Consider the following 22536-nt stretch of genomic DNA (forward strand, 5'->3'; position numbering starts at 1 on the left):
CAATTGTATTATACAAATGATGGAAACATGAGCCTCTTATTTGTCTTTGTGGCTTACCACAGTCAGAACACAACAAGTGGAGGAGGAATTCTAGTTTCCAGAGAGGACAGGAGGACACGCTGCAGCAGTCGGATTAAATATCACTTCAGACAAGCAAATCAGCATTAGAGAGAGCACACAAAACACTGAGATCCCTTGAAACTTAAATAATTTATTTACCACTAGAGCACCACAACAATACTGTGTTACAATACAGCATAGTGGGTCACAATAACATCATCATCACAACAACAAATACACATAAAAAATAACAGCTCTATCGTGACAGAATTGGTGCCTAGCTCTCTTTTTTCCTGCTATTCAGTAAGTCCACTGGCACTAAATGCCCACAGGGGCCGGGGTCAGGTCACCTACATCAACACTTCTTATCTGTTAAGGGGGGAATTGGGACTAACTAAGAAAACTAGGTATTTTAAAATAGAAAACTAAAACAGCATCAGTGCAATTTGTTTTTTTAATTAAAGAAACAGAAAAGAATGACTGACAGACAGCTTCTGCAGGTTTGTGGGTGAAATAAAAGTTTTCTGTTGGCAGCAAGACGACACACTGATGACACTACAAAACACTACTACAGAGCGATACAGGTGGCCATAGATGGCTGGATACATTTTGTATTATTTTTGGCTCCAAGAGCCTTTAGCGAAGCTCTTATCTACTCTTCATTAACACCTTCTGTAATCTTTCATCACTCTAATCGCCAGCAGTGTTTCCCCAAGCGTAGCTCCATCATCACTTACCAAGAGACCACAACTCCTTTCTTTGAATCCACAACCTTCAGCTAGTGTGAACTGAATGTGTGGCCATGCATACACATTTGAGCATTTGAGATGACAGCGCTGTAATTCTTAGGCTTATGAAATGTTATCATGTCTTTATGTGTTCTCTCTGTGTGGAAGGCACGGCCAGTGCACCGTAAATGGGACATGGAGGACGCCTCTCTTCACAGCAGTAATCTGTACGTTCATGATGTTCGAGGGATAATTCTGGTTTATTACAATACGCTTATTATGTTTGTCATTCCAACAACATCAAGCTTATTCTGCCACTTTTACTCAAAATTCAAACTATTGTTTGAGTGTGGCTCCCATTTAAATATTGAGTCTGAAATCACCAGCTGGCCGGACACGTTGCTGTCCCTTCTCTGTGATATTCTTCTAGGAAATCTCTGCTGTCTCAGAAATGTCTGCACAGTTTGGTATGAACCTAGTCTCCTCTGTCCAGCTACCAATGTTTAACCCACAAACACCTCAAACCTATGGGAAGTGTGTGTTTTTGTTAAAGGCTGCTAAACACACACTCACTCACGCACTCACTCACTCACTCACACACACACACACACACACACACAGTATGTGAACCCTAAGTAAGTATGTGAACCCTTTGGAATTACCTGGATTTCTAAATTATAAATTTGTCATAAAATGTGATCTGATCTTCATCTAAGCTAAGAGTACTGACAAATATAATGTGCCTAAAATAATAACAGAAAAAAATTCTGATCTTTCATGTCTTTATTTAGGACAACCATAAAAACCTCATAGTGCTAGTGGAAAAAGTATGTGAACCCTTGAGTTAATGACCTCAAAAAAGCTAATTGGACTCAGGTGGTAGCATTCCTGGAATCTTGTTAAGAAAATGAGTTTGGAGGTGTGGACTAGAGCTACTTTGACTGATGAAAAACACTCAAACATTTGCACCGCACAAGAAGAATATGCTTATGTGAGCCATGCCTCACCAAAAAGAGCTTTCTTATCTATTAAGGGGGGAATTGGGACTAACTAAGAAAACTAGGTATTTTAAAATAGAAAACTAAAACAGCATCAGTGCATTTTTTTTAATTAAAGAAACAGAAAAGAATGACTGAAGGATTACAGCTGGAAAGGGTTACAAAGCAATTTCAAAGACTTTAGAAATTCACCCAGTCTACTGTTAGGAAAATGATCTATAAATGGAGACACTTTGGGACTGTGGCTACTCTACCAAGAAGTGGGTGTCCAGTCAAAATGACCCCAAGAGCACAACAAAGACTCATCAGTGAGGTAAAGAAACAACCCAGAGTGACAGCCAAAGATTTGAAGGCATCATAGGAACTGACTAACATCTGTGTTCATGAGTCTACAGTATGTAGAACATTGAACAAGCAGGGTGTCTATGGCAGGGCACCATGAAGGAAGCCACTGCTTACTAAGAACATCACTGCATACCTGAAGTTTGCAAAAGAGCACATTGACACTCCACAGTGGAATTGGCAAAATGATCCACTGCTACAGGAAGCGCCTGATTGAGGTTACTGCTGCCAAGGGGGGGTCAACCTGTTATTAATTCCAAGGGTTCACTTACTTTTGAATGTTGAATGAGTGTGTTTAATAAAGACATGAATGATCAGAATTTTTTTTGTTAATATTTTAAGCACAATATATTTGTCAATACTCTTAGACTTAGATGGAGATCACATCACATTTTATGACAAATTTATGCAGAAATCCAGGTAATTCCAAATGGTTCAGAAATGTAGGTTTTACATCTTTCCAATATTTAACAGAAATGATGGCAAATTACAAAAATAAGACAATTGTTATTATAAACCAGAATTATCCATTAAGGAGCTATGGATCCATATGATGTATTTGTTTTCTTGTATGGTGGGTTTTTCACTCATTTATCAAAAGTAACCATTTTCCAACATCTGTAAATTATAAAATGGAGTAGCTGTTATATATCATCAGTGCGAGTTTGATGCTATCCACTTCTCTAGGGGGATAAACCATGACCGTGAATGTGTTCTCTAGAATGGAATGAAAAGATTTAGAAAATGACAAAGGATACAAACCAAAGACAAACACAAAAAATGAGGATGTGGTGTGACTGTGGAGGCTGTGGAGGAGTGAGGTGGGGCAGAGGGGGGGTGAAGTGGTGGGTAGGTGTTGGGGTGGGGCTGTGTTGTTTTCAGGACTTATTTCACATATAGACACTTATCACTTATACTTCCAGTGTTTGCCTTACTCTCGTGTCTCGGTGTAACAAGTGTGTGAGGTGGTGCATGTTGACAGGGCCTTCAAAATACCTTAAGACATACCTGTACAAAAGCCATATCTGTGTCACTGCATGTGTATGTATGGATGTATAGCATACAGTATGTATAGCATACAGTATATGTGCAGTGGGGTCACAATAGTCCAAATTTTGGCATGGCTTTGATACCACTGCAAAAGATTCTTTACAGCCATAATCAAATATGTTCTACCAGCTGAAATTTCATTTCAATACAAACGTGCACTGGAATATGCAGGAAATGCAAACAATAACCAGAGCCATTACCGTAGCAACTGAGGTCAGCTGAAGACTGAAGTCTCATCATGTCATCATACTTATAGAACTGTGACCCTGATATGTCCTGAGCAGGACATTTGACAGCTAGAAAAAAGCCCAGAAAACTAGCATGTAAATATATGATAACAGGATTTTAAGCCTATTTTTGACAATTCTGTGCAGCAGTGGTTTGTTTAGTTCAGCTATACTGTGCTCAGTATATCTGCGATAAGCTAATACTGTCAGATTCATCTGTTGGGATCTACCTTTAAAATAAATTTCAATACAGTCAGATTTTTCAAAACCAGTAACTAGTGGCCCATAACGGTACTGCATCTTTTTCATTTAATCTGGTTTAGAAATTGTTGCCAGGAGGAACTATTTCCCTTTAAGACAGCAATGATTAACATCTAAAACCCTCTGCTATACATCCCTAAGTGCTTGGAAAGCCAAGCATCGCACGACAAAATGCAAACTGGACTTGTGTTCTTCATGAAAAATCTCTGCACAAATGTCCCATCTATGCTGTTATCCATTTTAGGCAGCATGAACTTATGCCAACTGAATACTGAAGTGTTGCTCTGTATTTCTGCCACTTAGCACTGGTATCAAAGTCAGGTTTCTGGTATCATGACAGCACTGGTCCTGTATGTTGTGTGTGCACTAAACTAGTGCTGAATTTTTCTGTACCTCTGTTCTTCAACACACCACTCCTGACTGTGCCTGTGTGAACACACTGCAGCGAGTATGGTAGCGCATGAAAAAGTACAGTTGTGGTTGACTGCATGTACGCCCAAGTCCATTGTGTGTGTGTGTGTGTGTGTGTGTGTGTGTGTGTGTGTGTGTGTGTGTGTGTGAAGGAGAGAGTGTGCTGGCTTGTAAGGGCTTCTAGCTGCACTTGCAGGACTTGACCTTCATATTGGAGAGCTGCTCTATTTTTGGGGTCTTGCCAATGTAGTAGAGGATGGTGAGGGGCTCCAGATCCTGGGAGACACAGCACGGTGATGCTGATGCTTCAGGGTTGATGGTGTTATACAGGCCTAACACCTAGAACACAAGAATCAGAACCATACCATGAGGAACTATGACCTAAAGTAATGTAGAACTAAAACTTCATGCTCAAGTTACTGACCTTACTAACTCAGATCCCACAGACTGTTTAACCTTTGACCCTGTCCCTCATACACTACCTTGGAATGCTGGGTATCGGCACTCCACAGATATGGACATGCACCGGCACAGAAGTTGGCCTCGTATCCCTTCGGCTCATGGATCCACCTCCAGCCCAGGTCCTTCTTAAAATCGATGTAGAGTGACCGTAAGCAGCAGTTGTCCTGAACATTTCTACAAAGATATGAAGGGAAGAGGTGAATCATGGTGCAGCAGGATAAGACCAGAAATGAGTGACACCACGAAAAGTGATGGGCTTCGAGACTCTCCAGATGTTCTGATTAACTCTTTGCCAATGTGTGTGTTGGGGATAGTAAACCCTGCCAATCCTGAAGGCTGCAATGACTTGGTGAGTGATGCACATACTTGAAACACGTCCTTCATATGTGTGGATGATTGGCACAGTCAGAGAGAGAGACAAGAAAAAGCCATATCAGAACCCAGTCTGAGCCTGAGCTCATGCAGGCTGCAGGCAGCAAAAGGCCCAAACCTGACTCGAAGCCAATACTTTGGTGGGACCAGTCAAGTTCAGGTCAGGTAGAAGAGCTCTAGGTCTGCTGCTATTGTTTCTTGACCTGTCTGACTTCTTCTGTACTCCCACATCTCAGCAATTAACTTCATGACCGACATTCACCTCTAACATGTTAGAGATTCTTACGTGACTACAGCTTGGCCAAATTTATCTGCAAATAAATGATCAGCTGGTTTCAGTATAAAAAAGCAAAACAAGGTTTGATTTCTGACCTAAGAAATTCTTCCAGTGCCTTCTGGGAAGTTTTCACTTATTTTACTTATGTGATGGAGCCTGCCTTGGTCTTCCCAAAGAAGCCGCTAACACACAGAGGAATTTCATTACTGTGGCTTTCAATGGAGTTTTATGCCTATAGACACAGGATGTGTAACAACAACTGACATCAACTCAATGCTAATGCCAGTATCCAAAAAAATCAAACAATATGTTGCCATGGAATAATGTATTAATACTTATATGTAAATAATGTGACATTTGGTTGTTTATCACTAAACGTGAACAGGTGAGATTACAGGAGGATTTCACCATGATTCCTGACTAAAAATTTCTCCTGATGTGTGTGCGAGGACAGCAGGAGTCTGAGTTCCAGGTTAATACTTGGAGCAGTAGGCGGCATCCAGGGCTCTCTTGGATCGATGATTCTTGTGCTGGGACTGGGACTCCAGCCGGTATGAAGGAAGCAGCATGAGGAGAAGGTGTGGAGCCCGAGCACTGTGCCGCCGCTTCTTAAACACCTTCAGGTCACCACCATGGATGAAGCTGTCATCGATACCTGGAAATATAACAGAGAGATCAGTAAGCTGCATCGCTGCATACAACTGCCTCTGTTAATGAACAGATCAAAATGTCAGCTTTAATCTGTGTGTCTTAATTTGCTTTGTATCATTTTAAACAGAAACACTTAAAGTTGTAAACTGCGGGTTAGAAAGAAAAGGAAAATTTGCAAATGATGATGTTAAGCTCTGTTGAAGGTCTAGACTTGCATTCAATCTGCCTAATGTCAGCTGGTTTTAGCCCTTTATCTGTTTACTTCTCTCCTCCTGATTTTGCTGTGTCCAAAAAGTTGTTAGATTTGTTACTTGGTGCTTTTTGAGAAAAAGTCTCTTGGAAGTTTGAAAAGTTGGTAAATCTAGTGAAATAGGTTCTAAATTGTCAACTCTGCCTATAATTGGCCACTGATGATGTAATAAAACAGTTCATGCTAATAGAGCGCTGCAGGAATGACCTATTTTTGTGGGTCAACCCGGAATAACATCACCCTGGTTCCCTCACCAAGAAAAAACAATGGGATTTTTGCACTTCTTGGATTATGGCAGAAAATAAGCTCTGTGACAAACAGACGTTCATGATACCTGTTTTATTCAGAAAGATGATCTTCACAAATGAACAACACTTTTATGATTTTTGAAGCCTAAATCCAATTGCAACAGGTAAAAAGCTAATGTTAGTATAGGTTAAGCCACTTGTTAGCATCCGTGTTTTTAAGACAGCTTCTAAGAAAAGTTTAAAAATGTATGAGTGGGGTATTTCCTGATTGTATTGTATTGTATTTTATGCTGTAGAATAAAATGTGAAAATTAGCTAACCACAGACTTCATTTACAGTGAAAACCACAAAAACCTGTACAAAAAAAAGATTGACGTCAGGACAAGGGAACCAGAAGTGCAAAAATGCTAACTTATTTGGGTGGTTTTAGGACTCATTAATGGAGAACTCCATTCTATTTTTTCACTACTTGAAAGAGCAGTGACCAGTGGTGTAACTTCACCACTCAGTCAGTGACAGACATCAGCCCTATAAATGCTGATGTCTGTCACTGACTGAGTGACAGACATCAGCATTTATAGGGCTGGCTCTGCTGTTGCGGTTTCGCCAAATACAACGGTAAGCAGCTGTTTTAGGAAATCTTTTTAAAAATGAAACTATATATTTGAAAGATTTACATCTTTTAAAAGGAAACTTGAATGGGAAAGTGGTCTCAGACTTTCGGACCCCACAGTATGTGCTGATTGATTCTGGAGCTCCCTTCTCTGCACCGATCAGCGTATATGACATGCGGGTCCCTGAGTTAAGCTGTGTTGTTGGGCTGAAATCCTAGGATGATGATGACCCAGGTCCACAGTCCCTATGTATGCCTCAGGCTTGTTAAGGACACTTCCTTTTGCTGTTTGTTATTGCTGATCCCCCACAGGACATCTGAGGCCAGAGATGGAATTAGTCTGTGTATACATATACAGCAGAGTCTCAAACACAGGGCACAAAAACACATACTGGCCCTTTTCATCGCCTTGTTTCTCAAACTTGGTTTACATTTCTCTGGATTCTCTCTTGTTTTTTCTTTTTCGTTTCTGGCTATTGTATATCACAAGCTTGAATGTTCTTCATGATTAAAAAAAAAAAAGGGGGGGGGGGGGGGGGGGGGGGGCACCACACATATACAGACACGCATTTGAGAAAAACACTCAATCCCACACACTGTCCTGCTGCCCCAAATAGTCACTAGAACACCAAATGTGGATTAATCCTCTGCTGAAAATAGTCCCCCAACCAATGCACTCATTTGTTTGATATAAACTATAGTGAACAGCTGTTTTAGGAAATCAGTGAGTCCTGATGAATGATGAATGAAGAGTGTGAGCAGGTGTCCATATCTGCGAGGTCTCTACCCCTAGCTGGTGTTAATGGAAAATGTAGATATTGCTCAGCCACAAGGGGAGCTGAGAGACAGGATAAGGAAGTCAGAAAATATAGAGAGAAAGACTAGCATATTTTTGAATTTGGTCTTACTCGTGGGATTTCTTGACAATAATGAAATATTTAATATAGTCGTGCCTTAGACTTTAACATTGCTTCTCAATGATTTGAAGCAAATAACCTGCAAACCGTGCCTCCAGCTCCTCACTCTTGTTGGGAATAATGTAGTTATTTGATGGTACAAATGTGCAGCAAGGGCAGTGCAGGCTGATCTTGAATCCGCTGTTCCTGTCTGTGGAGAAACAAAAGTTTTGACATGGTGACGTCACAATGCAACACGAGTAGTAAGTGATGAGGGATGTGCTACAGTGATGGGTGCAATATGAACTCACCTCTGTGGTTCAGCCATTCACTCACTGCCTCTGTGACATCAAAGGACAGCCACTCTCCCTCCGTTTGTGTTCGTACCACCTTGCTGTCAATATACCGCTGTGTTGGGGATGTCAGGTCTTTGTGTCCTAAAATCTGTGGACAAACCAGAGGGACAAGAAGTCAAAATTGTGAAAAGGAAAAAATATTTTACAACTAATTATTAAAAATCTCTGAGGAATTCAGAGAGTTCAGTGCCCGACAGTCCTATCCAACAAATCTTTCTCCTGAACAAGGAATTTGAAAGAGATTGTAGTCATGGCTTGAAGAAACCATTGGTAGGAGAGAAGATGTGAACAATGTCAGACTAATATATATTCTACATCTAACCAGCCACCCTGACCTCCTCTGTAAGCACCAGAGCAGCATTACAGCAACTTAACATTTTGCCTTTGCTTCTGAGAGACAACAACCATCATTTTCACAACCACAAGAGGTATCCAATCATGAAAGCAGATCAAGACTACAGAAACAAATATGAAAACTGCAGAGCTAAACAGATGAAAAGTGGACCATCAAGGCCATTAGGATACATCACCTAGGAACCATGAATACAGAAATGTACAAACATTTTCACCATTCAAGTTGATAGTAGGATATTTCACAGGGTAAGTGACAACTGACCTGCTAATGGCGCTATATGAACAGTCATATGAACAACATGATTAAGATCCATGTTCTAGAGGCCTGTACCAAACTTCAAGGCAATCACCACAGTTAGTGGAACTGATTCTCTGGGAAACATGAATGTCTTCCACATTTCTTTTCAATACATCTCATAGTTGTAGAGACGTGTCAGTGCAGACCAAAGCAGTGGGTCAGCTGATAATGACCTGATGGTTCTTTGCTAGAAAAACACACAAAAATAATTTTAAGTACTCTTGTCCTGTCACTCTGTGGTCCTGTAGCTCTGTTGTAGTTTCTATTAAGGCTGGGGGTGTCAGTTGATGTGTGTCATATGCCCAACATAATCCAAACTGCATCCACATGTATGTGTTAAAAGGCACACAGGCTGATACTGGTATGTCAGGACTCCCCCACCACCTTAATCTCTACCTTTGTGACTGAGCTTTACAACCTGTTATCTGTTTACAGCCCTGTAGTGTGAACCTAAACAGAATGCAGTTATTCTCTGGTTCGGACAGAAAAACAGCTGCATGTATGATGGCACTGCAAGTTTAGATAAAGGCAGCAGTAGGTAGAGATAGTTGTGTTTGATGTTGAGAAGCAGCGCCATGAAACCTTAGAGAAACCTTAGACTATAGAGATATCATTGTCTTAATTCAAGCAGATATTAACGATGACAGACTCTCATTTGATTCACCTAATGATACTTCACTATGTCACATCTGAATTGGGCTCCTGACTGAAGCCTAGGTAATATTTAAGCTTTACTCTTTGGTTTAGCAAATGTATGCATTGCAGTCACAACATAACACACAATACATCAACACAGAGAACACACAAGGAGACAAAGTAGCATTGGAGGACAGTTGGTTGAGGTCTAGCAGCCTGCTCTTTTCTTTCTGAGCGATTGGCCAGGTCTGGGAGGAGCAGTGAGAGTGTAACCAGATGCTGGACAGACTCTGTTATTTTGCTGTCCTTCAGAACCATGTGTTTATGTTGGCTCATCTCTGCCTAATGTGTAAAACACTATTGCTGCTGCTCTCACTCACATCTCCTGTTAGGGCTGCTGTGGGAAACCTGACAGAGGAGACGCTGGAGCTCAGACACAAACATTATCCTGAGAAAAGACTGGGAGGTAGAGGGCTGTGATAAAAAGAGTTTTATGATGTGGTGGGTTGAGGGCTAACAAAGACGTTTTAAAACTCTTTTGATGATTGCACTGTTTAAGACCTTTGGGTGAAGCTCAGTTTGTAATGGTCCTTAAAGACCTGAAGAGACCTGTTGTGAAACCAAAACGTAACAGTGTGATTCCAGAAGTAAGAAAATCTCATGTAAAATCACACTGATTTTTGTAATAGCACACTGCTAAAAAACCTAAACACCCACTCTTACAGCATAACCTTACTCGGCATGTCTTGCAGTTCCCTCCATTTGTCTAGAGAAGGATGGTAAACTATAACAAAAAATAGTATTACCATTTAATATTACTGTTTGTAAGGGTCCATTTCCATTTTCAAGGTTCAAGTGAAGCAAAGTATGAAGATGTAGTAGAGGTGTGAAGAGTTTTCAGCTCTCAGGCTCCTCTACCAGAGGGACCATCTACCAGTTTGGGTCTGGGAGGCAGACACCCTCTCCAGTAAGCTAAAAATTTTCCTCTTTGATAAAGCTTATAGTTAGGCTTGTCTCAGGCTTTTCCTCGAACCATCCCCTAGTTATGGTGCTAAGGACTTAGGCTGCCAGGGGACTTCCCATGATCAACCAAGCTCCTCTTATCTCATCTCCCTCTCTATCTGTTTTCATTCATATCCCATGTTACTAACTCAGCTTCTTCTCTTTCCTGTAGTTTGGTTCTTTCTCTCCTCTCTTCTCTTCTCTTCTGCTGTTGCTCTCTGCATGTTCATCTGTCTCCAGAGCTGTAGAGTCTGGATCTGTGGGCCAAATATTCATAAATACACCATTATTAATAACTATAATGTCAAATATCTCTATTACGCAGATGTCACACAACTTTGAGGTGGAGAAAGAGAACATAGCACAGTACAGGTTCCACATTCTAATAATAGCAAGACTAAAATAATAAGAAGATAATAATAGGACTAGTACTATAACTAATAACAATAGTAAAACTTGTTAATGAGACTAATAATGGGGGCAATATTTGGCCCACAGATCCAGACTCTACAGCTCTGGAGACAGATGAACATGCAGAGGACGTGTTGCAAAGTGCAGTAACTTCATTAATTTCTACCGCTTAATCCGTCAGGGTCATTTCTACCGCTTAATCCGTCAGGGTCGCGGGGGAACTGGAGCCTATCCCAGCTGACTATGGGCGAGAGGACTGGTCGCCAGTCAATCGCAGGGCTGACATACAAAGACAGACAACCACACACGCACACACGGGCAATTTAGAGTAGCCAATTAACCTATTTGGGATTGTGGAGAGCCCAGACCGGGGTTCGAACCTGAAACCCTCTTGCTGTGAGGCGACAGTGCTAACCACTGCACCACTGTGCCACCCTGTGCAGTAACTTCATACATATAATCAATTCCATTTTATCTATATAGCTCCTTCCACAATCAAAATTGTCTCAAAGTGCTTTACAGGGACCCAGAGCCTGACCCCAGAGCAAGCACTTGGGGTCAGGCTCATATAACAAGCTGGTCATAACAGGTTTGGATACCAAGTTTAGCTATGTATAGACATGAATAAGTGTGTGTGTGTGTGTGTGTGTGTGATGAATGTGAACGCAGTGGATGTTATCGGGTCTCCCTCTTTGTACCGGCCCGTCCCTTCCTCCCTCACACATTTATAGGCGAAGTGTTTGCGTGAGAAAGTCTCCCTGTTTAAAGCTGTGTTTAGCTCAGCTGTCATCTCCTTGTCTGGATGTAAACACAGCATGGGAACTGGCTGGTGCAGACAGGCTGACAGACAGGCAGCCAGGGGTGACTTCAGGGCCAAATCACTAACCTCAGTTCTTCACAGTGTAAGAAACAGTACTGTGACCACTGAACCCCTGTGAACAGCCTTTAGTTCAGAAATGTACATTACACATTTGTGGGGGTGGGGAATTCTTTCCCTGCGTCTCTGTCTCTGGTATTCATAGCTGTGTTTATCAGTGCACTGCTGTTCCTAACATCTGCAGCCAGGGCCTTTCCCCTGATTGACTATTTGATTGTCCCCTGATTAAGGCGTCAGTACACTCACAAACAAAGTGTCTGACATCCTCTCCTCACACATCTCTCTGAAGTAAGAATCCAGTTGTGTCTAGTATTTTGTGTCACTTTCTGAAACTGACAATCTCATGAGCACAGCCACTCTCTGCAGTGATTGGTCAGCTGTGTGGAGGTGAGAAAATAAACAGGACAACTTCTCTCTCAAGCTCCCTTTGTCCATTCTTTACAACACCATGAATGATGACCTTTCAACCAGCCCTGCTTCCAGTGTAGCTGTTCAGAACAGATACAGAGGTGTTCGATGAACTACTTTATTCCACACTCATAGAAACAGAAAAAAACTGACTTACTTTGTCTTCACATGTATACAGCAGAGAGAGAAAAGGAGAAAAGTGAGGGATGGATGGAGATGTGATCACCAGCACTGTCTTCTAACGCAGCTCAGTGCAGCAGATATGTTTTTATTTACTTATGTCTAAGTTTCTGCTGTCAGACAATGGAACAATGATGAAAGTTGATGGTGGCTCATTAATATATCAACCAGCAGTCATCACCAGGCTGTTGAGCTGCAGGTGAAGTCATTATTTCATAATCATTGTACACAAGATGAACACAGATCCAGGTTAATAACAGCGGCTGTCCTGTGAGATGACAGAGGAGGTTTGAAAAAATAAAAGGCTGTCATATTCAAGTGCAGCCAAAAAGATTACAATCAGCTGCAAAACAACTCTACACTATATTATAAAAGTAGAAGAGACCTTCTGCTTCTAAATCCTTTCCAGGGAACACTGAATCTGTGACAGAGCCCTGACAGAACCCAACTCAGCTGGATGCTGCATGCATTTGGCATAGGTGTCCCACATACTAACTGTCAGGATGAAAGGGTGGAAAGTAGGTAAATAGAAATAGACACCAAAAAGATGCACAAAAGTAATAAAAGTACTATTAATAATTAAGCAGTACAAATACTTACACCAATAATATGCAACAATGAGCCACTTGTCTGCATGTATTACCTGACTGTATTATTTGGAGACATCAGACCAGTGACACTCACTTCTGCATTTTGAGGGAGAAGTGAGTTGAGACTTGATTTTATATCATATGAGCAACAGAATCACTGATCTTACCTGGTATAAAGGTTCACTACAAAACCTCTTTATCACATTTTCATTAGGTCAACAAGGCACCAGACCCTGCTGTGTGTATGAGATAGCACCAACATTTTTCATATCATCTGTTTAAATTGTGTAATTCTGAACTGCACAACACTATAACTCACAAGTATGATTAGTTCTCTTTAAAAATGAAAAAAAAAAATAACAGTAAGTAAATGTTATCTTTTAATTTCATGTGATTTTAAAGGTGCACTATGCAGCAGACTTCTATCACTTTTTTTCTTTATTCTCTATTGAAGATAACATGCTCCTAGCCAGAACAAATCTCAGAATTGCAGCTTCAGATGTCCCTCCAGACAATAGTGTGTGTACCTGATAGAGCTCGATGCGCTGCTCAGATACTCGGGCCCCAGAGTTTTGAAGACGGAAGATCCTGAGCTCAGCCTTCACCAGGTTGGACGCATTCTTCTCCATAGAGGACACATCAAATGTCAGCCGCCTGAAGTAGGGGTTGAAGTGTGTCGGAGAGATGACATCTGCAAAAAAGGAGAGAGAATGTCTGACCAAGGGTAGGAGTGTTCATCCCAGCTTGTGTGTCAGAAGCCAGCCCTGAAATAGGGTACAGCTTTGGCTCTGCACTGGTCATTTTAAATACATCTGACATTTGCCAATAAGTAGATGAAACACTCTGTTTGATTAAAAACATTTTGGAGGAAATGGTCAACAATGTTTAAGGATTAAGGACTTCTCTAAGAATATAGTGTTGCACGTTGTTCACAAGAAACAGATTTTAAAAAAGAATGGAAAAAACAGCTATCCTTAACCAAGAGTCACAGAGGACATTACACAACTCTTTTCACAGGGTTAGTGCTCCCTAGTGACCAGTAAACAGATCGTGATATGTAAAAACTGTGAAGTGCCCCTTTAAACTTCACTTTAAATGCTTAGTATTCCTACTGGCATCAGACTTTTAAACCCAGACTGGTGCGACCCTGACACTCACAGCCAAAGAACACAGTTCCTCAGTGCGACAGCAGCCAGTAGCACAGTAGCACAATCCCCCTCATATACTACTTAGAAGCATGTGTGTGGAAGTGTTTGACAGACGCTTACAGAGGACCGGGGTAACACACACAGCACTGACAGCCATATGTGTTGCCATGTCTGACAGATGCTGCAGAACACACACACACACATGTACAGAGTAATACTGGAAACCATGTGTGCGGTGGAGGAGTGTTTGACAGTGTCCCACAGCACTGTAAATTAGGAGGCCCGGAGGTCTTAAATTGATGGCTGTAACGTAAGGCAGAAGCCTGGGATTAGCAACACACTGTGGTTTGTTTAGACAGAGTATACAACCACAGCAACCAGCCAGACACAAGGACTGGGACCAGTCGACAGAGGCACACACACACACAGAAGTGAGAGTTTTCTTCACACCATTTTTTTTCGGTGTAGTTGGATGTGACAATTTTTGTGTATTGCTCTGGAAACACTGTTTCTGATTAGCAACTGCATTGGGAATATAAATGAGTAGTGAGGTGAAGGGAGACAGATCTCTCTCAGGCCTTCTGCTGGTTAAATCTACAGAAAACAGAAACCTAACCTTAACCATCACTACTAAATGCCTAACCCCAACCTAAACCTGATTCTAACCTGAGCCTTAAAACCAGGTCTGAACCCACAAACAGGCTGCTGAAGGTGTGAGATCCTGACCAAATGTCCTCACACTGACGGTTTTGAAACATAATTGTCAAACAAAAATTGTCCACACAATCATAGAAAGACATGCACACACACACACACACCCCACAATAACAGCAGTAATATATATTAAGTGATAAAGTATAATATACAAAAATGTAAGAAAATGTATTAAAATTGAGGCTTGTAAGAACTGAGCAGAACAGCTGACTGCAGGATAACTGACTGTAGGATAACTGGCCTCTTGCACACATTCTTTGTCCATTCTTGTCTTGAACAGATTGGAAGTTTCCTCCGTGCTACACAGAGCCTTTCTCCTCTTAATCCATACAGAGAAACACTGTCTTCACCATCTTAGAATATTCCTAGTTACTTAGCGGCCTTCAGCTGTAACCAACAGCTGTCATATTTAAACCTGTTTATTTGACAAAAAATATCTAGATTTGCATCTATATTCAAATTTCCAACAGTATTCCTACAGTCTGCCTCATCTCTGTATTCAACTGTTGACCACTCGGTTAAGCTGCTCTCAACATATGCATACATTATATTTGATCCACGTACATTAATTCAATGATTAAAAAAGTACTACAAAAATGAGTCTTAATGAAATGAATGGTGTAAAAAGAATGGGGCGGGTTAGGTCAGATGTCAGAAAGTCAAAAATGTGTATTGATTGATTTTACTTATAAAACCAAAGATTGTGTATTTAATGGGAGGAGGCCCAGGTGAATGTAAAGAGTGTAAAACAATCTGAATGCTATTAACATAAATTTGAGACGCTTCTTTGGCTACTTTGCATTCACTTTTAAAACATTAAGCTTCAATATTGGGTCATGAGGTAAAAAGAACATCTGTTAAACATAGGTCAAGCTGTATCCTGTACTGCAGGACAAACCAGGTCAAAACTGATGGTTGCTGGATCAAGCTGCTGACACTGTCTTCACAGATGGTGTAGCATGAGCAGTACATTAGTAGCAGCTTCAGTGCTTCATCTCTGTCATGAAGGAGGTGTTCAGGGACAGTAGTGGGTGTGGGTTACCTGTGTTTTCCACAAGTTGGGTTGTGCTTACAGGTGTGACACAAGTCAAACAAGCCATTATGTGGATTGCGTGGACAGCTGGATTGATTAAAATGCAAATTTACAGTATCTCTCCTGTCTAAAGTGTGTGAGATAGATGACTGAAAAATGGCTTTCTATGCAGGAACGCTGTGACAGTTAACCTCGCCAGATGTCTGGATAATAAACTTAAAACTATTTATACCTCTATGTGTCTGAGCCTGTATTGTTTTACAAGGAAAGTCATGCTTCTGACAGCAACTCAATGGGTCAAATGTAGGTAGACTGTAGACTGAGTAGACTTGTATCATTCTGCATTGAGATCTGTTGACTGTGAAGTCCACAGTATATGATTTATCAAATTCTGTTTTGTCACCTGTCTGTACTGAATGTCATTTACTTGTTTTAGTGAACTCTGACCAAGCTAGTGGGAATTCTTCTGTTTGCTTGATGAGAAAACGTGACATCCTGAGTGGATTTGGAGTCCCTGTGTAAGTGACTAGATGGCGGAAACACGCTGCAACAGAGGAATGAGGTCTACAGAAGGATTTACTGTCTGATTCAGCTGCTGGCTGTTTATCCAGCCAACTCTCAGGATTCTCACAGCCACCTGTGAAATGCCTCTGCTGCTGTGCTGTTTCAACATGGCTGTGTCTCTCTTCCTATCTGTCCTTTTCAGACAAATATGTTGGTCTTTTTTCTGAAAAAAAGAAAAAAAAAACATCCTCTTCCAGTGACTCTAACAGTGTTGATTTGCTTGTAGTATCTAGTTTACTAACATGGCAGTCATCTACACATCCATGAATCACCTGGTTCTGCACAAACCTGGCAACTCCGCTAAGAGGACAGGTTATTGTGAGATTCTGAACCACCTCTGCACTGCCCAAGATTTGTTAGTGTCAAAAGAGCTCCACATCTTCGTAATAACCAAAAGGTGTTTCTCTAGCTGCTTATTCTCTGAACTACTTCTCCTGTTCAGAGTCAGTCCCAACACACGCTGGGCAAAAGGCAGGGTGCACCCTGGGAAGGCCACTGGTCTGTCACAGGATCACATTCACACACTTCAGGTCTTTGGTTCACCTAACCAGCTGCGATGTTTGTGATTATTTACAAGAACACGTCACAACTACACAAAATGCAAAACTCTGCACATTTCCAGCAAATGCAAACACTGCATTCAAAATTGGTTTTTCATTAAAATGTGAAAAAAAAGATCAAAACACCACCATGTGAACAGATCTTTCTACACTGTTGCCGATAAAGTTGGAATAAAATATATTTTGCTCTTCTCATGAAATGATTGTGACAATGTGATTTATTCTTGATAAAGTGTATATCTTCTCAAAACGTTATTGATCAGTCTCTTCCAGTGTGATTACTGATGTGTATAAATAGGAATAAGAAGAGGAATGTGTCTGAAAACAAAATGATTCTGTCACGGTGAGGGTAAAGACTTGGACCCAAATGCAAAAACCCTCAAGACAGGCAGAATGGGAGAACTAAAAGTCTTTTAATTAACCATAAATCATCCACATGGGAGAAGAACACTCAGGAACAAAACTAAACGAAAATACAAAAGTCCTTACTTGAAACAAAAGAAACCGAGGTAAGCCCATGAGGGGGAAACGCAAGACACAGGAACATGAACAAACACAGGGACTTGACATGGTGCAGACTCGAGCATGGACACAGACATAGAAACAGGAGAACCAACCAGAACACAGGGAAACGATGAGACTTAAATACACAAGGCAATGGGCAACAGGTGAAACCAATTAGGGCGGGGCAGACAATCACAAATGGAGGGAAACAAGACAAAGACAGGAAGTAGAACAAGACAACATACACAAGGGCCATGATTTCAAAATAAAACAGGAACTATGAACAAAAGTTCACAAACTAAACAAGAGTCCAAAAGTCCACAAAAGAGAGTTCAAAACAGTCATGACATATTCCAGCTTTATGAAGAGCTGTTCTGGTGTGAACAGCCAGTGTCTTCCACTATGGCCTGGTTGTCTCTCAGCTCTGCAGAAGATCCACAAAGATGATACGATTGGTTACAGTAAGCTCAACAATGTGAAGTGAAATTACTGTAACACTGGTCAATAATCATTGAGTAACACAGGCCTACTCATCTCTACACATACATATAGAGCCGTGGATAGCCTAGATAGTAAGCAACTTGCAAACTCAAGCTTGCACTACCGTGCTGCCCAAGCCCAGATTCTTCGCCATCAAAAAAACTATTTCTAAACAGACTGTCTCGGTATAAATTAGAGAAGGAAGGAGGGATTTTGATCTATCAGCTCAGCTAGTCACTAGTTAGTTTTGTTTTATGGAAGCTGGGGTAACTTAGCTGTTGATGTTTGACATGATCAGAAAAATAAATTTGAACTGGTCATAAAACTTTCATCACTGTTTGAAGGACTACCTGACCGATAAAAAAACAAAAGAAAAAAAAACATTTTGCTAGTTTAGTGTGGCTAGCCATGGAGGAGCACGACTAAGCTATCATTGCAAACAGTTTAGCTAACTACAGTGCAATGCAAAGTACTTTAACTGTGACTTATGGTCATATTATATTATGTTTACATAACTTGCTAACTCATATATACTTACACAGCTTGTTTTCCTGGCTTAGCATGAGAGGATGTATGTGTTTCACGTTTAACCCCTTTACCAGTAAAAAAAATCTGCAGCTACAAAAAAAACATCTCCATCCATTTTTCCTAACTCTGATTGACAGTGCAAGCTTGTAGATACCTGTCAGCCCATAAGACACAAGTATTTCCATATATTTTGCTGAAAACCCTTGCTGAATGGTCTTGCTTTTACTGATGTTCATTTAGTGACAAACCGCTCAAAGTGGAGAATTATTTGGAGGGGGTTCTAGCAAGATTCGTCGGATGCCCAGGCCTGGTGACACCCATGATTTGTATACTGAGTGTTAAGCAGAAATTGTGCTTGCAATTTTGTAGACTTGGTTTAGGGATTTGGTAGATAAGTTTCAGGTTTCAGTGACTGTGTTTCAAGATCCAATTTTAGTGTGTAAAGTACTGGGAAAAACTGACAGCAAACGTGGTATGCCGAACTGAAATCCAGCATGTTTCGTAACAAGACTAATACTAAAAGAGAGGGGAGAGGGAGTGTGCAGATGGACAGACAGAGGTGGTTGACAATTAGACGTAATTTAGCGTAGTTTAGTGGTTTATCAGTGAAGTGGATACACTGCAGATGGGAGTCTCTGCTGAGAGCTGTCTCATATGATTGAAGTAGGTTCAAGATCAGAAAAGACAGTGGTTTCAATCGAAGAAAGTTAACAAGACTATGAGTCTTCAGGCAGCAGCTCTGAAAACTGCACTTACACACAGCTGCACTTTGAGATAAATGGTAGCATTAGCATGTCAACATATAATATTCACAATAGCAATGCCAACACGGTGATATTTAACAGCTGTACCGTTTACCGCTCTTATCAGCTTATGCAAATGTGTTAGCATGCTAACATTTTACAACGAGCACAAAACACAAACAACAAACAGGGTGATGGGAATGTCATTAGTTGTGCAAGTATTTGGTCTTAAACTAAAGTTTTGGACACATAAAAAATTTGTCCTGATGATGGCACTAGATAAAATGTCAGGGAATCTGCGTTATTATAATTCATCCTCTGGGAACTATGAAGATGACGTCACAACAAAGAACGAATTAGTGGATGAACACTTCCAAAAGCAGTATCGCAACAAGTACATGTTCAGATAAGTCTGAATTGTTGCCAAATGTGAAATGGAATGAACCACCTCAAATACTGACGGTGTGTCAACAAGAACCTGCTGAAAACAGCACAAAACCTGATCAAACACTACAGCACACATCAACATCAGCATGTGGAATCCCTGAGCTCCTGATCAGTGGCCAGCTTTAAACAGTATGCAGTGTGAGCAACTGAGGCAGATGAGCCAAGACTAACGATGCTCTTTCTCATTTCCTTCCCATTCGTCAGCAGAGAAAGTCACAGCTCCTGGAGGACCAGCTGAAGGCGGACTGTTTACACAAACTGCTGCAGGGCCTCATGAATGAGTCCGCTGTGCTTCAACACAACACTGGATGCATTGAGCAGAGGTTCAGGGGAGGGCTAAAGCCACGCTGACACATGCTGTGGACAGACACGCACACATGCATCCACTAGTCCTGATGGACATTCACAAAGATAGCTCAGTACTTGGGTTGGACTGCTATCTGCTTTCTTGAAGAGTAATACCAATATTTTGATACTCAATGTATTTTTCACTTTTCAGTCATTCACTCTGAATGCCATTAATATCATGGTGGGAAAGCTCAAGAGCTACTCCTGAGGACAGAACAAAAAACACTTCTGTTTACTCACACCCCATTGAAATAATCTGTGTGGTTTGACATTAAATATAATAATTAAAAAATGCATGAATACATTGGTCTATTGATCAGGGTGGAACCTCCACCATATTAGAGCTGGACTGTATTGACAGCCTGATTTCTGATCTCTGCCCTGATAACAGCAAGACCTAACAACCTCAGTATGCTTCAGGCAAACTCGGTTGTACGTGTTATCCACCTATGACAAACGGGAAAGTGTTTACACCTGTTCACTCAAAGCAGCGCTTCTCTCCAAGTACTCTGTGTGTATGTAGTCTCCACATAATGAGTTGTACACATGGGGATAACAGAGCACACTTTCAGACAGTCAGCTGCCCTTGGTTGCTCACATGAAAAGCAACAGAAGTAGCTCAGAGTAAATCTTGAGAGAGAAATTCAAACCCTGCCTACTTTCACACCTCCACACACTTGGCCAATCACTGTGTGAACTGGACTAATTATCAGAGATTTTCTATTTTGCAAAGTTAAAGAAATTGTCAGACACAGCTGTGCCACCATAAAGGGAGTTTCAGACGTTGTTAGACAACCTGACAAAGACTTTGCTTGTTGTGGATTCTGAGCAAGCAGACAGAAGCCTAAAGCATGAGCCATTCATGAACCATAGGTCCAGAACAAGATATGTCTGCAACTACATCTGTGAAATTGGGTTTATCTACACTGTTGTATCTACGGTCAGAGAATGATCTGCCCTGATCATTTATAAAAATCTGCCTGGCAAGTTGCCATGAAATAGCTAATCTTAGGTAGGTCAATTTCTGTTTAGCACTTCATGGGCTTTGCTTTCTCAGTTACCATAAAATTAGCTGAGCTTTCATGTTTGAAAGGGGATAGTCCAGTTGATTTTAATAACCCCACACCATTTCTGCACCACCCTAAAGGCAAATCTAAACTACTGCTAAGGCTCTAAGAATCACCCACAAAATCACCTGTATGTTGAACTTATGCAAATTAGTCTTTTTTTTTTGTTTGTTTCCAAGGTGAGACGTTCCGATGGATCAGTCTCATGGTGTGTGCCAGCGTGTGTGGAGCTGGAGTCAACAGAAATGTAGAAATGATATTTTGTGGTTTTGGGGGGCGTAACATATTGGAATTATTTCTTGACGAGCAACACTCATGCTGTGGCAGCTCCCAAAAGTCTTGTCACAGTGAAGTTACCAGGTTTGGTACCATCAACAAACACCAAAACAAGCACCACAACCATATCTGCCAACTTGCTCTGTAGCCAGAGACACTGCACAGAAGCTCTGAGCGAATGTAGAAGCTTACAGGACATAACTGCCCTCAAACCACAAACTGTCATTTTCTACCTTTGTTTTTGTGCATGGTTTAAACAAAAAGAATGTGTTCTGTGTTTTCAGCTCTGGACAGAGCCAGGCTAGCAGTTTCCCCCTGCCTCCAGTGTTTATGCTAAGTGAGGCTAACTACGTCCTGACTCCAGCTCTGTACTCAACATGAAATTGATTTTGATCTTCTCATCTCACAAAAATAAAGTGAAAAAAATCTAAAACTATTGCAGATACACACATATTTTAGTATCATTAAAAAAGATTGTTTTAAATATTGAAAAACAAGTATATGAAGTATAAAACAAGTTCAGCTCAGCAGATGAGAGATTGATATCAATCTTTAGTGGAGCTGTGAAATGAACATTGCACCCTCAGCTATTGGGGCTGAATTTTAAGACAAACTTAATTTGCCATCAAGGTAGTAGCGTACCTGTCATCTATCCACAAATAATGCTCACTGAACAGTTAAATCCTCACAGACAGTGCAGCAAGCTGCCAGTTGAAATACATTTGGGTATTCTAGAAGAGTGAGATCCACAGGGAAATTCCAGAGGCTGGTTGAGGGTGTGGGGCATAAGCAAATCACTGCCATGACTGCCTGCAGGCAGCGATACACAGCACAGTCAGCCCACATTACCACTGATTTATCCAAACTTGACATGAAAAAGATCCACCACAACTGGCGCCGCTGTGGTCTGTGTGTGTGTGTGTGTGTGTGTGTGCATCGCTCCATCACATTGATGGGACTAAGACAGGAGTGAGGCGAGTGATGTCACATCACACACACATATGCAAACAGACTCACACACAGTGACACAGATGCTGTTCTTTTATGCAGTTGCTCTCTCTGAGAGAAAGGCTGATGTCACATGAGAGCTGTCACACAAAGCCGACACCGGGCCCCTGATTGCTGTAATCAGTCACTTCGTTACTCATCACTCCCATTACCTCACA

The 22536-nt window shown here is 41.1% G+C and overlaps 1 protein-coding gene across 1 annotated transcript in view; it reads right to left on the bottom strand.

The window, feature by feature from the left end:
- Positions 1-505: 505 nt before the first annotated feature.
- The window catches only part of tgfb2 (transforming growth factor, beta 2), a 42042-nt gene continuing 20011 nt past the window's right edge, over positions 506-22536 (bottom strand). The window contains exons 2-7 of the mRNA XM_041044601.1: positions 13486-13649; positions 8158-8290; positions 7947-8057; positions 5669-5843; positions 4560-4713; positions 506-4416 (exon numbers count right to left, since the gene is read on the bottom strand). Of these exons, the coding sequence (XP_040900535.1) occupies positions 4258-4416; positions 4560-4713; positions 5669-5843; positions 7947-8057; positions 8158-8290; positions 13486-13649 (896 nt within the window). The 3' untranslated portion in view covers positions 506-4257. The remainder of the gene's footprint in view (positions 4417-4559; positions 4714-5668; positions 5844-7946; positions 8058-8157; positions 8291-13485; positions 13650-22536) is intronic.

The sequence above is a fragment of the Toxotes jaculatrix genome, chromosome 8 (genome assembly GCF_017976425.1).
Source record: "Toxotes jaculatrix isolate fToxJac2 chromosome 8, fToxJac2.pri, whole genome shotgun sequence".
Classification (NCBI taxonomy): domain Eukaryota; kingdom Metazoa; phylum Chordata; class Actinopteri; family Toxotidae; genus Toxotes; species Toxotes jaculatrix.